Source organism: Primulina tabacum, chromosome 14 (genome assembly GCF_025594145.1).
Source record: "Primulina tabacum isolate GXHZ01 chromosome 14, ASM2559414v2, whole genome shotgun sequence".
Taxonomy (NCBI): Eukaryota; Viridiplantae; Streptophyta; class Magnoliopsida; order Lamiales; family Gesneriaceae; genus Primulina; species Primulina tabacum.
Window position 1 is genome coordinate 30,413,887 of NC_134563.1, and position 14,567 is coordinate 30,428,453.

General features: G+C 37.6%; 1 protein-coding gene across 2 annotated transcripts; it reads left to right on the top strand.

Annotated features, from left to right (window-relative positions):
• The first annotated feature begins 923 nt into the window (after positions 1 to 923).
• LOC142524244 (DEAD-box ATP-dependent RNA helicase 15-like) lies at positions 924 to 5,936 on the top strand. Of its 2 annotated transcripts, XM_075628132.1 has the most exons (12): positions 924 to 1,071; positions 1,210 to 1,343; positions 1,702 to 1,802; positions 2,843 to 3,015; positions 3,108 to 3,339; positions 3,469 to 3,587; positions 4,131 to 4,187; positions 4,263 to 4,447; positions 4,706 to 4,850; positions 4,945 to 5,028; positions 5,145 to 5,208; positions 5,555 to 5,936. In XM_075628132.1, the coding sequence occupies exons 2-12, from the start codon at positions 1,228 to 1,230 to the stop codon at positions 5,563 to 5,565; spliced, it is 1,287 nt and encodes a 428-aa protein (XP_075484247.1). In that variant the 5' UTR covers positions 924 to 1,071; positions 1,210 to 1,227; the 3' UTR covers positions 5,566 to 5,936. The 2 variants fall into 2 exon arrangements, with proteins under 2 accessions (XP_075484247.1, XP_075484248.1); XM_075628133.1 differs by having other exon boundaries at positions 995 to 1,343; positions 2,739 to 3,015.
• The last annotated feature ends 8,631 nt before the right edge of the window (positions 5,937 to 14,567 follow it).

The following is a 14,567-nucleotide window of genomic DNA, read 5'->3' on the forward strand; positions in this document are numbered from 1 at the left end:
TGAGATCCGGTCATGGGTCTGATCCAGACAAAACCAACTATCAAGATCTGGTCAAATCAACATTTAACAGGTGACCAATTAAAAATTGGTTGGATCGATTCATTTTTTTTTAAAATTTAATTTTTGGTTATATATATAAATATATAATTATTTAGATTTTGAATTTTGTTAAAAATATTATTTTAGTAATATTAGGATTTATTTTATTTTTTAAAATTTTGTAAATATATGTTCTATTATTTATATACAAATTCAAGATCTTTAGAATATAAAATATATATATATTTATATTGTATTATTATTTTATATGATAACAATGTTCCGGCCTGACTAGTTAAACTGTTATTGTAATGTAAACCGGTTCGATCATCGATCCAGTTATGAAAACATTAACTCACACTTAAAGAACTCCAATTCAACACTTTGTAATTCAAAATTATTGATTGTCACAAATAATTTGAATTTTCTTTCACATTTTCGTCTTTTTGAGTAGTAGCTAAACTAGCTTCTAAAAATACTGTTATTAGTCTATAAACGAGATAAAATTTATTATATAAAGTATAACTATGAAAAGAGGAACAAGGCGAGCTACAATTTTTTCTTTTTTTAAGCTTCGTATACGGTATTTCTGAAGGAGAAAACAAGTTATACCATCTTGTAATAAATTGACTAATTATTGGTTCTGAAATAGTCTCGGACTTTAGAATAATATAATTTTGTTACTTATATTATTTAGCTAATATTAGAATAACCATTTATAAGTCTCTTTATCACTCTAGACATCAAAATAAAAAGATCTTATTAAATGTTAAAATAGAAAATAATCTTAAATAAATAATTATAAAAATATTGCTAATTTTTTCCAAAATCTGGTTTTGAAAAGGCCCAAGCCCAATTCTCACCTCGCGAAAGCGAAATCGAAATCGAACACGCTCCTTCAAGGGTAAAATCGTCAATAAGTTACTGTCTGTATCCATTAAAACCCTAGCTCATTCGTCGCCTTTTCATTTCCGCACTGCAGCTTGTCCGTCCACTCTGAAACCAATCCATCTTCTGTTCCTGATTCAGCAGGTGAATTCCTTGGGGAACCATTCCGTTGCTCCTCTTGCATGTTTTCGCGAAATTGTGCCTGTCTTCGCTAAATCTAGACCTGGATTTGGGGTTTGAAGGGACTTGGAACGATTTTCTTGATCTGTTGTTTTACTGCAGCAACTTCAGCAACGCCAAATGGGAGAGACCAAGGAGAACGACGCTTACGAAGAGGAGCTTCTCGACTACGACGACGAAGACGAGAAGGTCACCGACTCCGTCACCGCCAAAGTCAACGGCGAGTCCGCCAAAAAGTAAGGCCCTGTTATATTTTAATAATTATTGCTAGCTTAAGATCTACTTTATGGCGCGTCGAATCTCTTTTTATCAATGTGATTGTTAGTTCTCAGTTTACTCTTTTAGACTGTATTTCAGTGTATGCTGTTATTTTAAGGCAAGTCTGTTTTTTTCCCTCATCTTAGAGTTGTGGTTTAGTATTCAAATTCCACAGATATTTCGGTTTTTTTAAACTTGAGAGGGACTGATAGAGTAGTGGGATTTGTCGTTTTAGAGTAATTGATGGGCAAACATCTTCTTTTTTGCAAGTATTACTTTGCTATGTTATCTATGCACCCAGTTATAACTTGTGGGATTCTGCCTATTCAATTTCAGGGGTTATGTAGGCATTCACAGTTCAGGATTCAGAGATTTCCTCTTGAAGCCAGAACTTTTACGGGCTATTGTGGATTCTGGATTTGAGCATCCGTCCGAAGGTACCATGCTTTTTCTGGTTGAGTAGTGTATACATGCATTTTATCATATTTTGTAGGATTTAGTGATTGCAGTTACTTTCCACTTACTAAATCTTACAACTGTTTAGCACTGTTATTGGTGCATGCATGCCCTGTGTGACACACCATAACTTTTCTTTTTTTGTATGCCTGCACCAAATGCTCTGTAGCCCTGTTGACATTATTCTTCTATGTGGTTTTAGTTTATTTATGCTGTCTGAATTCTTGTTGCCATGCTGCCCAATCATGAGGTATTTGGTATATATGTATATACACACACGCATATATTTTACTTTTTTTGCGGGGGGTGTTATTATGACAATTAAACTTGGTTTTGCCAAGGTTTTAAAATTCGGTAAGCGCTAGTCGGGGACAAGACCAGCCCCTAGGAGGGGAGTGGTTGTCACTAGGTGGATTCCAAGGTTTCAACATGATAAGATGAAGTTTTGTGTACCAAGGCAAGCCAACGAACCACATTTTTTGTTGGACTTTGGTTTAAGGCTTATAAAAAGTTTACTTTTCATTTTTTAATTGGTCTTTTAATTTAAATTAAAAGCTCAAATTTTTTTTTAAAAAAATCCCCCAAAAAAGTAATTTTTGGCCGCCTTAAGTCCACTTAGCTGCCCAGGGCCGCAGACTTGCACTTTTTCGCTGCGGTCGGGTGGCGCCTTGGCCGATTTTTAGAAAACTGGTTTTGCAAATGTTTTTCATTTTTGTGTGGATCGAAATATATGGTGAGTAGAATGTTGCTCTTCATTTCTGGCATACTTAACTCACGATGTAGTAATATCCACTCTCATTGTTGAATACTAGGTGGTATAGTTCTTTTTATGTTGTTTATTTTGTACCTTTTACCTTCTATAGAAATTGGCACGGTTATTCTTTAGCTAAATCTGTTTGTATTCTTATGTTTCTCAGGTAAATCACTTTTAAAGCTCTGCCTTGGAGTAGTTGAATGGTAATAAAACGTTTTTTTATTGAAAACTGAGGCTTCCTTGGATCAAATTTCTGTGGTTCATCAGTGCAACACGAATGCATACCTCAAGCTATCTTGGGAATGGATGTTATTTGTCAAGCGAAATCCGGTATGGGGAAAACTGCTGTGTTTGTTCTCTCAACGTTGCAGCAGATTGAACCTATTGCAGGTCAAGTTGCTGCCCTCGTTCTGTGTCATACAAGGGAATTGGCTTACCAGGCATGTAGTCTACAGCGAAGTGTCTTTGCTTTATGTCTATTTGAATACGTATCTTCTGTTTACTCTACCTTTTATGTTTCTCTCGTTTGCAGATCTGCCATGAGGTTGAGCGGTTTAGTACATATTTACCTGATATCAAAGTTGCTGTTTTTTATGGTGGTGTCAACATTAAAATCCACAAGGATCTCTTGAAGAATGAATGTCCTCACATTGTCGTGGGAACACCAGGAAGGATACTTGCTCTCGCAAGAGACAAGGATCTTTCTTTGAGGAATGTGAGGCATTTTATTCTGGATGAATGTGATAAGATGCTCGAGTCCCTTGGTATGCATGCTGACATATCTGTGATAATAAGTACATTATGTCCTAGAATCAACACAATGACAGCCCTCACTGCATCTGAGAGGCCAAATTTGTTTTAAATTTACTCATTACCTGTTGCTGTCTCCCCAGATATGAGAAGAGATGTTCAGGAGATCTTTAAGATGACACCTCATGATAAACAAGTTATGATGTTCTCAGCCACACTCAGCAAGGAGATTCGACCGGTTTGCAAGAAATTCATGCAAGATGTAATATCCTGTTGCCAGTCCTATTTGAATATTGAAGTCTACCTTGTTTCGGTCGTTCCAGCCTTCTGCAGGAAGTCTTTGGTCATTAATGCAGTGATTGAAGCGATCTATGCTTGCTATTTCACTTGTGTCTGTCAACCTGAGACATTAGATGGTTAAATTTAGGGAGCTTCGGGGAACATGATCGTAGGGTTCTGTATGGTCCTATAGAAATTCTGTTCATTTTGGGATAGTGCTTTCCCCTTTATTTTGGTTGGTCAAGTTCATTCCAGGGTCGTTTAAGGAGAGAATTGTCAATGAAAGATATTATAGGAAGGAAATTTAATTTATTTATGTCATCAGTTAGCGTAGATCAAAGTTATTTTGATCGGCAGTGGTGACACGAGTTGGTCTTGGAGGTATAGTTAGCTGGAAGAAGAAAATTCAGATGGATCTCAACCTCAATTCTGGCCGAGTTCATCCATCAATTCATTTCATAGTGGATACCATTAATTTCACATGAGCTCTCCTAATATGCTTTACTGTGACATTTCTTCCTTTCAGCCAATGGAAATCTATGTGGACGATGAGGCCAAATTGACTCTCCATGGTCTTGTACAGGTTAGATCTTGGAATTGCTAAATGTCTTGTTCGTTTCGTGTTAAAGTTTCACAAATTTGACTTCCACTATGGCAGCACTACATCAAATTAAGTGAGCTGGAGAAGAACCGGAAGCTGAATGATCTACTCGATGCATTGGACTTCAATCAAGTTGTCATTTTTGTCAAAAGCGTCAACAGAGCTGCCGAGCTTAACAAGTTGCTTGTGGAGTGTAATTTTCCATCTATTTGCATTCACTCGGGCATGTCCCAGGAAGAAAGGTTTGTGACTCTTATAGACTGTTACTACTTTGATATTCTTGTTTCTTTTTTGAAAAAGTTCTGCTTGCTGCCCCAGGAAGAAAGGTTTGTGACTCTTATAGACTGTTACTATTTTGATATTTTTGTTTCTTTTTTGAAAAAGTTCAGCTTCCTGTCCCCAAGTTAGTAGTGCATTAATGGGATGGGTTTGATTCGCTCGAGTTTTTGTGTGCTAGATCTCCAATTTCTGAGAGTTATTCTAAATTTTGGGTTTTGCAGATTGACTCGTTACAAGGGATTCAAAGAAGGGCATAAGAGAATTCTCGTTGCGACAGATCTGGTGGGAAGAGGAATAGACATTGAACGGGTGAATATTGTGATTAACTATGATATGCCAGATTCAGCTGACACTTATCTTCATCGGGTATAAGTTACTGGCATTCAACCTCAGTTTTAATGTTTACGATGTTCTTCAACAAGTGCCTTCAATTAGTTTTTCATTATTTTCGAAATGTTAGGTGGGTAGAGCTGGGCGGTTCGGAACCAAAGGACTTGCCATCACGTTTGTTTCTTCTGCATCCGATTCAGATGTTCTTAATCAGGTATTTATAAGCTGTAGATGAATTATCTGTGAATTTGCCATAAGCGGTAGATGAATTATCTGTGAACTTGCTCCTGGTTGCTTGCATTTTATGACATGACCTTTATGCGCATACAGGTTCAGGAGAGATTTGAAGTTGACATCAAAGAGCTACCAGAGCAGATTGATACATCAACATACAGTGAGTTGTTTGTTTCTTTTTCTAGAAAATACACAAATAAGCCGTGCCGTCTTTCTTTTTGTTTTGAACATATGGGTTTGCATCCATATATTTCACAATGGATTTATGAATGGTTAATTTTTATTATACATTTGCTTTATTATTTTGTTTGATTGATAATATGATGTAAGCTTATAACCCTTCAGGTAGTGCATTGGTCGAAACTTTTCTGCCTTTGTCACACATTTGATATTGTTTTGAGTGCCTTTCTGTTATCACAGATATGTTCCTTGTTTGTCAAGAAAAGTGTCGGTCAATCTGTCACGTGAATGATTTAACTAACTTCTCAATTTACTGCGTTTTGTAGTGCCATCTTGAAGCATGAAGGTCTTGTAAGAGAGAGACTATGATGCAGATGTTTGTGCCTGAGAGAGAGAGCGGAGGTGTTGGTTCTCTATTTATATTTCATATTTGGCTTCTCTGTTAAGTTGATGCTGTTCTCGTCTTGGCCTTCAATTTAAAACATAAATTGGTGCCAATCCGGAGGAGGAGATAATTTCAATTATTCGAATGCTGATCAAGTTATGATCATCTTGCTTGCCCTTTTCGACTTTTGTAGTCCACTCGTCTTTACGTAGGTTAAATCCTTTTGCTTATATATCCTAGATTTGTTTTCATTCGCAGTGTTACTTTTGTTATAGAATTTTGATTCGAAAATGTTTCATTCCTGATTGATCAGATTTCGCTACCTGCGCCATCAGCCACTAAAATTTGTGATGTTATCAGCTACATGTCGATTTCGAACCTTAAATTTTTATGATATTCAACTGGATTGAATTTGTTTAGACCCATATCCATGTATATTACCCAAAACTAGAGATATCAATTTGTCTTTGAGCCGCCGGACCAACCCACCAGCCATGATAAAAGGGTGTGTTAAGGTTTTATCAACCCATTTGGGAGTGGATCAAAATCGGTTAGCCTGTTTGGGTTAGATGTTGGGTCGGGTTAGCCCATAATTATGTTATTTACGTAGTTGATATATTAGTTTATTGTGATTTAGTTTTTAACTATATTTGTCTTTGAATATTTTATTTGCAGATACCGAAAATTATGCAAATATCAAAATAAAAATTTCTCTTGAATAATCGAATGTTCTAGAGCTTAATGATGAAGTGAAAAAGCATAAAGATGAAAAATAATATGATGGTTAATGAATAATTTTATATATTATTTATCTATTTTTTTAGATTTTAGGCACTCTTAAGTTAATAATATTTATTGTTGAATTATTTGATTGAATGTAATAAAAAATATATGTATTATAAATATGTGTGGGGCTAGTTTCTTATTTAGCAATTTTCCCAATTTTTACGAGTTGGTCTGCCAGACTTGCAGATCATGGTAGGTTGGGTTGGGCTGAGTTTTTTTCAACCCACAAAATTTGCAGACCTGGCTCGCTCTATTTAATGACGGGTTCAGGTGTGTGGAGCTAGTTGGGTCGGGTATGCCCGTTTTGACATCTCTACTCACGACCTTGCCACTATGTCATACATTCACAGTATTAAGTCAATGATCTTCCTTTACTCGACCAAATATCTCTACATAAATATTTCGAATCGATGACCAAACACATTATCAATTAGCATTTGATAGGTGACTTATGGATCTAGATATATTGGGTCGATAAAGTAGTCGAGTTTTGTAAGATTTTTCTATGTTATATTTGAAATGCTTTTTTCTTTAAATTATGTGACAAAAGTTTAGTCGTTGGATAACCAACATACGATGTCATTTTTCATTAAAATGTGATATATCCACGTAATATAATGGTAGTAGGATACGAAGAGAATTACTTCCACGGATAGGCTAATACATTTTTGTGATGGATGATGAATATTGAATCCATCTCAATTATTTATTAACCTTTTAAAGACAAACTTGTGTGAGACGATTCACATGTCGTATTTTGTGAGATTGATATCTTGTTTGAGTCATCTATGAAAATTCTTTTAAAATGGAGTGAAATGTTGTACATAATTGATACTGCTTCTAAACAAATTCTAAAAATTGAAATAGTTTGATTCTTTTCTTTTTCTTTTTACTCTAAAATTAATTTGTATTGTGTGAAAAAATTAAATAAAAAGTGTGTCTGAAAATCAAACATTATTTGTCGATGTTTTTGGAGAAAATTGAGATGTGATGGACAAGGGAGCCATTGTACGGAGACCAAATAAATATAGGAAAAAGTCTCAATAATTTTGTAAAAGTCAACATTTTGTTTAATTATTTATTCTACACGTTTTATCCCATTCCATTCTCCAACCACTAAAATTTTAAATATAATATTTTGAAAGTTATTACGATTTAATTCATTTAATATTATATTAAGCTTCATAAAAGTGATCGAAATATTCAAAATTGCTTTCATAAAACCTTCTTTAAAACTATGGTTTATGCTTATTATTCTATGGATTTTAAGTATTCCAAAGTTATATTTACATTTTCATATTTAACCCTTATCTAAAAATTACAATAAAAAATCAGGAATTTATTATTTTAAACATCAACTATATATTTGTTTATCACGAAAATTTGCGGGCGTGCCAGGCACGTGTTCGTGCCAAATTTGTGAAATAATCTGACTTCGTTTACCAAGCGTTGCGAATCTCGATTCGACCGTTAGTTATAATTTCTTCGAAATGACTCCAAACTAAAACGCATAAACTGGGGAAATAAAGAAATTATACAGGGAATCCATAAACAACATCAAACTTAAATGTGTTGTTATGAAATTTGATCAACATTCTTACAAGAAAGTCGGAGGAATACATAAAAATTCAAATACTTGACTACTGGAAATCGGAATAAATGAACATAGAATTGATGGAATTATGCAGAAATTATGCTGTAGATTTTTGTGAATTGATTTTGTCGGTCCTTTTTCTGATTCCCTTCCCTTCTCTTTTGACACACTCTGCCCATCAGTTGCTCCTTTCCACGATCATCCCACGATCTTCCACCTTGGGTAATGGCCGTAACTGGCAGCAACGTTCCTTTACTGGGCCAACTGCAACTTTCCTTGGGCTTCATCTATTGGGTTGTGGCTTGGGCTTCATGAATTTTGGCTAATTAAATTGCTCCCAACCAAGTTGGGTCCTTGTTTAATTGATTTGGGCTAAACAATTGCCCCCCGTAACCAATTTGGCCCATGGGCCAATTTGGCTATATGTGTAATAATTCTAATGTATTGGCCCATTTATTAGTTGGGCTCAAATACTAACACGACATATATGATGAGGAGACAGATGAGGAGAAAAAAGAAAAGGTAGCAGTGTGGTTTTCCTCCTTGTAAACTTCTTCCTTGCCTTCTTCCCCCAAAATCTTCCCATTTTCACAGCCTTTCACAACCAATCTTCCTTCACTTTGAGACAACTACTCAACCACTCATGGAGATCTCATGTCCCATATCACTACCGAATACATCGCCTTTATGATGGCATCCAAGTTTCTGAAAATTGTCATCATCAAACTTCTTTACATCAAGCCACACCTTCTCAAGATAGGTATATTTCACCATTTTTCTCAATCATCTATCACAAAAACACAGTAAAATTTGCCACATTTCATGCTGCTCTCAAGGTGTTTGTGTCTATGTTTGAATGAGTTTTTTGATGAGCAACACCTTGCAACACTTGTGGCAAGGGATTCCCATAGATGTGTCTGAACTCCTTGTAGTGCTTCCTCACATATTCCTCCAATTTTGAGACATCTTGCCTTCTAAAAATATCTCAGAGAGCACCACCGTCAACGTCTTCAATATTTTCCAACATGTTTCTTGAAATCGGCATTTCGTAATTTGCACATTCTTTCTCTTGGGACTTTTCCACTATTTCAGAAGCTTCCAACAATTTCTCTGGACCATCATTAATTATGTCACTCGAGCTCGCTGCTTGCACCTCAACAGAGCAACTTCCTTGTTGTGCATATTCAGAGCTTGGTCTATAGCTTGTGCAACTTATATAATCTTCCATGTACTTACAAGAAATGCACCAGCACAAGGAATTGTGATGCTCCACCAAATTCACTGAGGATGAGATCCCATTTTTTGGATTTCTTAAAGATCAATGGAGATGAAAAATCCTCATGGTAGTGCCGCCGGCCAATCCAAAAGAAAATTGCCAAGTTTGATGAACATCTTTTTTGCACTTGTTTACCATTGTTTGGCAAGTGTCTTTTATGATGTGTAGAGTTGGAAAAGTAGCTTGAAAGCCAAATTTTGTTGTTGGAAACATGTTGTTTACCTTATACATGCTGATTGGTTTTTATTTTCATGTATTTGTAGTTCTGGGATGTCACGTTTACAGGGGAAACTCTGCCCGGATTTCTGTAAAATAAATTAAGAACAACAGCTAAATAGCCTGTTTTCTTCAATATTATCACAACATGTTATCACCATTGCTCATTATCACCCATACTTTCCAAACACCATTAAAGTGTCGAAATATGTAATAAACGTGCTCTATACGTCATCAATTCGGCTATCAAGACAATACATTATTCTATTAAAATCACATCAGCTGCAAAGGATTCCATGAGCAAATTTTCTTTTTATTTATTCACAGATGGTCCATCACTATTTGCAAACAAGTTCAGCGGGGAATGGCTTAAAAGCCTATTCCTCGCATAATACAGAAACTTTCTACGAGTCAATATCTCAAAATTAGCCAAAGTGGCTATCCAGCCTACTTTGTACAATACTTCTCATCTATTCCATCTTTATAAAACATCTGTCTTCGGCTGTCGATCTTTCATCTGAGTCGGAGCTAAGATTAAATCCTCCATTTGTAACTCTTCTTCCTTGCTACCTCCATATTCCTCCTCAAATATTTTCTTTTCTTTGAATGATTCCTCCACCTTAGATCTGCGCTCAACAGCTTTTTCTCTCAACAAACGTCGTTTTTGGGTCCGAGAAAGCGGTTTTGGGAACTTTGGATGCTCCACCCGTTTCCATACACCATTAGGGATTGCTCTGGGAGGAATAACAAAACGAGATTTTCTTTCATATCTATTATTGGTGTCTAGAGGTGGTGGCCTCTGTATTAGCTTCTGGAATAACTGTCGGTCACTCCTTCCCTCGCCATTCATTGACCCATGAAATGAAACCTTTCCGAGATGCTGGTTCTCCGGCCTTTTGGCCATGGATCCCCTACTGTACCTCATATTCCTCCCACTATAATACATATCATCTCCACTGTGACAACGGCCTTTTCCATGAAAAGTTTCTGTCTTGTTCTCCGATACCTCAAACATCATTTTCCGAGGCAGTATGGCATACCAAATAAAAGCAGTACTAGTCAATGAATTGGGAAACAAACGTAACTTGTAGTTGGAAAAATTATCCAAATTTGCTAGTTCCCCACACTGTATTGTAAACCTCGCCACATGTTCCACGTTAGATTGACGGTCTTCCCCCGAGTATAAAGTAAAGTCTGAAATGTGATATCCTCGTGGGTAGGGATTTTCACGATCAACAACATCGGGGTATGGCTTATAAAACTCTGGTCGGTTGAATGGCCTCACTCCCGGGCCATACAACTCTTGAATAACATCATGTACAGTCTCGGAGTCCAAGACTGGAGTTTTTCGCAATGGGTGCGGGGAATAATTAGCCCCCCGAGTGTTATTCCCCGAACCTGGAACTGAACACCCATGCATTCCGCCATCACCATACATCTCTGGATGCTTTCTAGGAGAAGTGACAGCGAACATATTCCATGTTACTTGTTTACCGTTACTGTAACTTTGCCGTTTAGGATCCAACTCATATTCCCTCATGTGTGGAGGAGTATACCTTCCTTCCCCAACAAACCCGAGGGTCAGTGATTCCTCCAAACGGTGATTTTCACCTGCTTGAGGATTCCCTGATCCCTGGCGTTGGTCTTCAGACAATTTAGTTCAAGTTTCCTTAGGTTTATCATCTTTTGGTGACTTATTCTCTTCCTTCAAAGACTTCCTCCATTCCCTTATTTCTGCCATAACTTCCATCATAACAGCAAGAAAGACTTTGGTCATTTCATTGAGATCCTCACGGATATTTTTCTCCATGGACAACATAATAGTTGCTGGAAGTTCCTCACCACCAGAAAATGAAATTCCTTCCTTCACAGCCTCTTCTTCGAACTTGTGTACCACTCGTTCCACTGATCTTCCATCAACATCGGTCTCTTCCTCCTGTGAACGATGATCTTTCCCCTGTGATGGAGGAATTCCTTCACTCTTCTCAGTACGCTTTGGAAGGCATTTGGTCCCACCGGGCGTGCCAACTGTTTATTACGAAAATTTGCGGGCGTGCCAGGCACGTGTTCGTGCCAAATTTGTGAAATAATCTGACTTCGTTTACCAAGCGTTGCGAATCTCGATTCGACCGTTAGTTATAATTCCTTCGAAATGGCTCCAAACTAAAACGCATAAACTGGGGAAATAAAGAAATTATACAGGGAATCCATAAACAACATCAAACTTAAATGTGTTGTTATGAAATTTGACCAACATTCTTACAAGAAAGTCGGAGGAATACATAAAAATTCAAATACTTGACTACTGGAAATCGAAATAAATGAACATAGAATTGATGGAATTATGGAGAAATTATGCTGTAGATTTTTGTGAATTGATTTTGTCGGTCCTTTTTCTAATTCCCTTCCCTTCTCTTTTGACACACTCTGCCCATCAGTTGCTCCTTTCCACGATCATCCCACGATCTTCCACCTTGGGTAATGGCCGTAACTGGCAGCAACGTTCCTTTACTGGGCCAACTGCAACTTTTCTTGGGCTTCATCTATTGGGTTGTGGCTTGGGCTTCATGGATTTTGATTAATTAAATTGCTCCCAACCAAGTTGAGTCCTTGTTTAATTGATTTCGGCTATAAATTCAATAGTTAGAAAACTGGTAACAGAAGATATTCATTGGTGAATTGTATTTACCCAAAAAAAAAAAATGAAGTGTCCATCGCATCAAAATTTGTTGAAAAAACCGATGCGGTGCGGCTCGATCGACATCAAGATCCTAAATTTAGAACGAATTTTCAAATTAAAGATTTGATTATTTTAAACCACTCCCTAACTAAAAAAAGACCATGACTACTACTAGCATAATAGGATTGAGACTCTTTTATATATCACAAAAATTCTTATGTTCAATTTTGCGAGACAGATCTCTAATTCGATCCGTTCATGAAAATATAATATTTTTATGCTAAAAATATTTAATTTTTTTTATAAAAATGAATCAGATCAACTCGTTTCACGAATATAAATATCTGAAACCGTATATATTTTAATTTTGCAAAACTGTATATAAAGATGAAGAATCCAATGAAAAAAAGTTGAGCGGTGTCCAAATTCAGAGCACCGAATGCCACGCAATTTGTTTTTGTCAAATATGGAATACAGTTATTGTGTTTTATCATTTATTTCCTTCTTCAAAATTTCACCATCATTCTTAAATACAAAGTTATTATATATATATATTCGCTTAGAAAGTGAAATGCAAAGAGATTTGGATTTTGGGCTTTATTTGCTTTTGTCTTTTGTCCATAATATAGCAGAGAATTGTGTTAAATTTTTGGACACCATTTTCTAAATTCTTTACTTCAGAAGTAAAAACAAGTAGGAATTTCTAAAATTTGAAAGTTTAGTTTCACATCATTATATATATCTATACTTCACACATCATATTTTACTAACTTTCGAATTGCCAAGTTTATAGACTTACATAACAAGTTCTTTTTTAAAAATATGAAGTGATACCCCATGGATGGGCCCACTACCACTGGCCCATCCCTAGCCCAAATGGAAGACAGGCCCCGTCAAGGGCCCAGATATTCTCCTATAAATACCAGGTTTGAGCGTTCAGTTGAGGGATTCATTATATTGTTTTCAGCAGCACCCTTAGCTGCTCCCCCCATATATCTTCAGTCACTGACTTGAGCGTCGGAGGGGCTACGCCAGGACACCGGTGCTCCTGACCCCCTTCTAACGGTCTTCTTCGTGATTTCAGGCTCAGGACAATTTCAAAAACCTGCGTCTGTACTAGTGACGCTTGCCGGAATCGGATCCTAAATTTCCCGTGAGTATCACTTGGCGCCGTCTGTGGGAAAGTTTGAGTTGAGACGTAGAGATGGTAGGCTAAGAGAGGGAGTAGAAGAGCTACCTCAGCATCATCGCATCCTCAGAGGGGACCCGAACAATCTCATCTTGAGACAAGAGCCGAACAACCTCGTCAAGAGACCAGGGTCGAGCAACCCCGTCCTAATGAAAATGTGGGGAATTTGACCCTGGAGCAGTTGGGTCAATTCATCACTCGGACAGTGGATGAGGCTATGAAGAGGAACCAAGAATTTATGTTCGCTGAAGGACAAGCCACTCACCAGGAGCGAGAGGAGAATGCTGAGGGTCATCAGAGCAAAGCTGAAGAGACGCAACCCCTCCAAGGTGGGGAGAATCCTGAGATACAGGAGATGTGGAAGGAGATAAGAATGTTGAGGCAACAATTGGGAAACATAGCTCCAGTGTCCAAGAAGGAGAGTCCTTTTTCCCCTGCCATTTTGGAGGAAGGGCTTCCTCCAAATTTTTCGACAGTCAAACGTGGGAGAATATGATGGACATACTGATCCTGAAGAACACTTGGGGAGATTTGAGAATGCGGCTATGTTGCACCAATATTCGGATGGAGTCAGGTGCAAGGTGTTTTTAGGCACATTGGTGAGGTCAACCCAGCAGTGGTTTAACACCTTGCGGCCAAACTCTATACGTTCTTTTGAGGACTTCTCAGCTGCCTTCTTGCACCGATTTTCTAGCAGCAAGAGGTACCATAACAATTATTTGAGCATGTTCGTGATGAAACAACAAGAGAATGAAACTTTGAGAGAATTTGTCCAGCGTTTCAACAGTGCAGCGCTGGAAATACCAGCGGCTACCCCTGACATCATGATAAGTGCCTTCATACAAGGACTGAGGGGAGGAGAGTTTTTCAAGTCACTGGTCAAGAAGCCTCCGTCAAGCTATGATGATCTGTTGACTCGAGCTGAGAAATATGTAAACTTGGAATATGCCCAACGGTACAGAAGGATGGAGAACCGGCCCGGAGAAAGTAGAGTTGAGGGAACGGAGAAAGGAGGAAGGAAGAGGGGTGAAGGGGAAAGAGAGGAGAAGGTCGAGGTCAAGATGTCCTTCAGGAGCCCGTCGAACCGAGGAGAGGAACAAATAAGGATAACCACCCTACGAGAGGAATGATTCATATGATCTCGGGCGGTGCTACTGATGGAGACTCTGGGCGAGCTCGGAAAGCACATGGGAGAAGGTTGAAAAACTTTGAG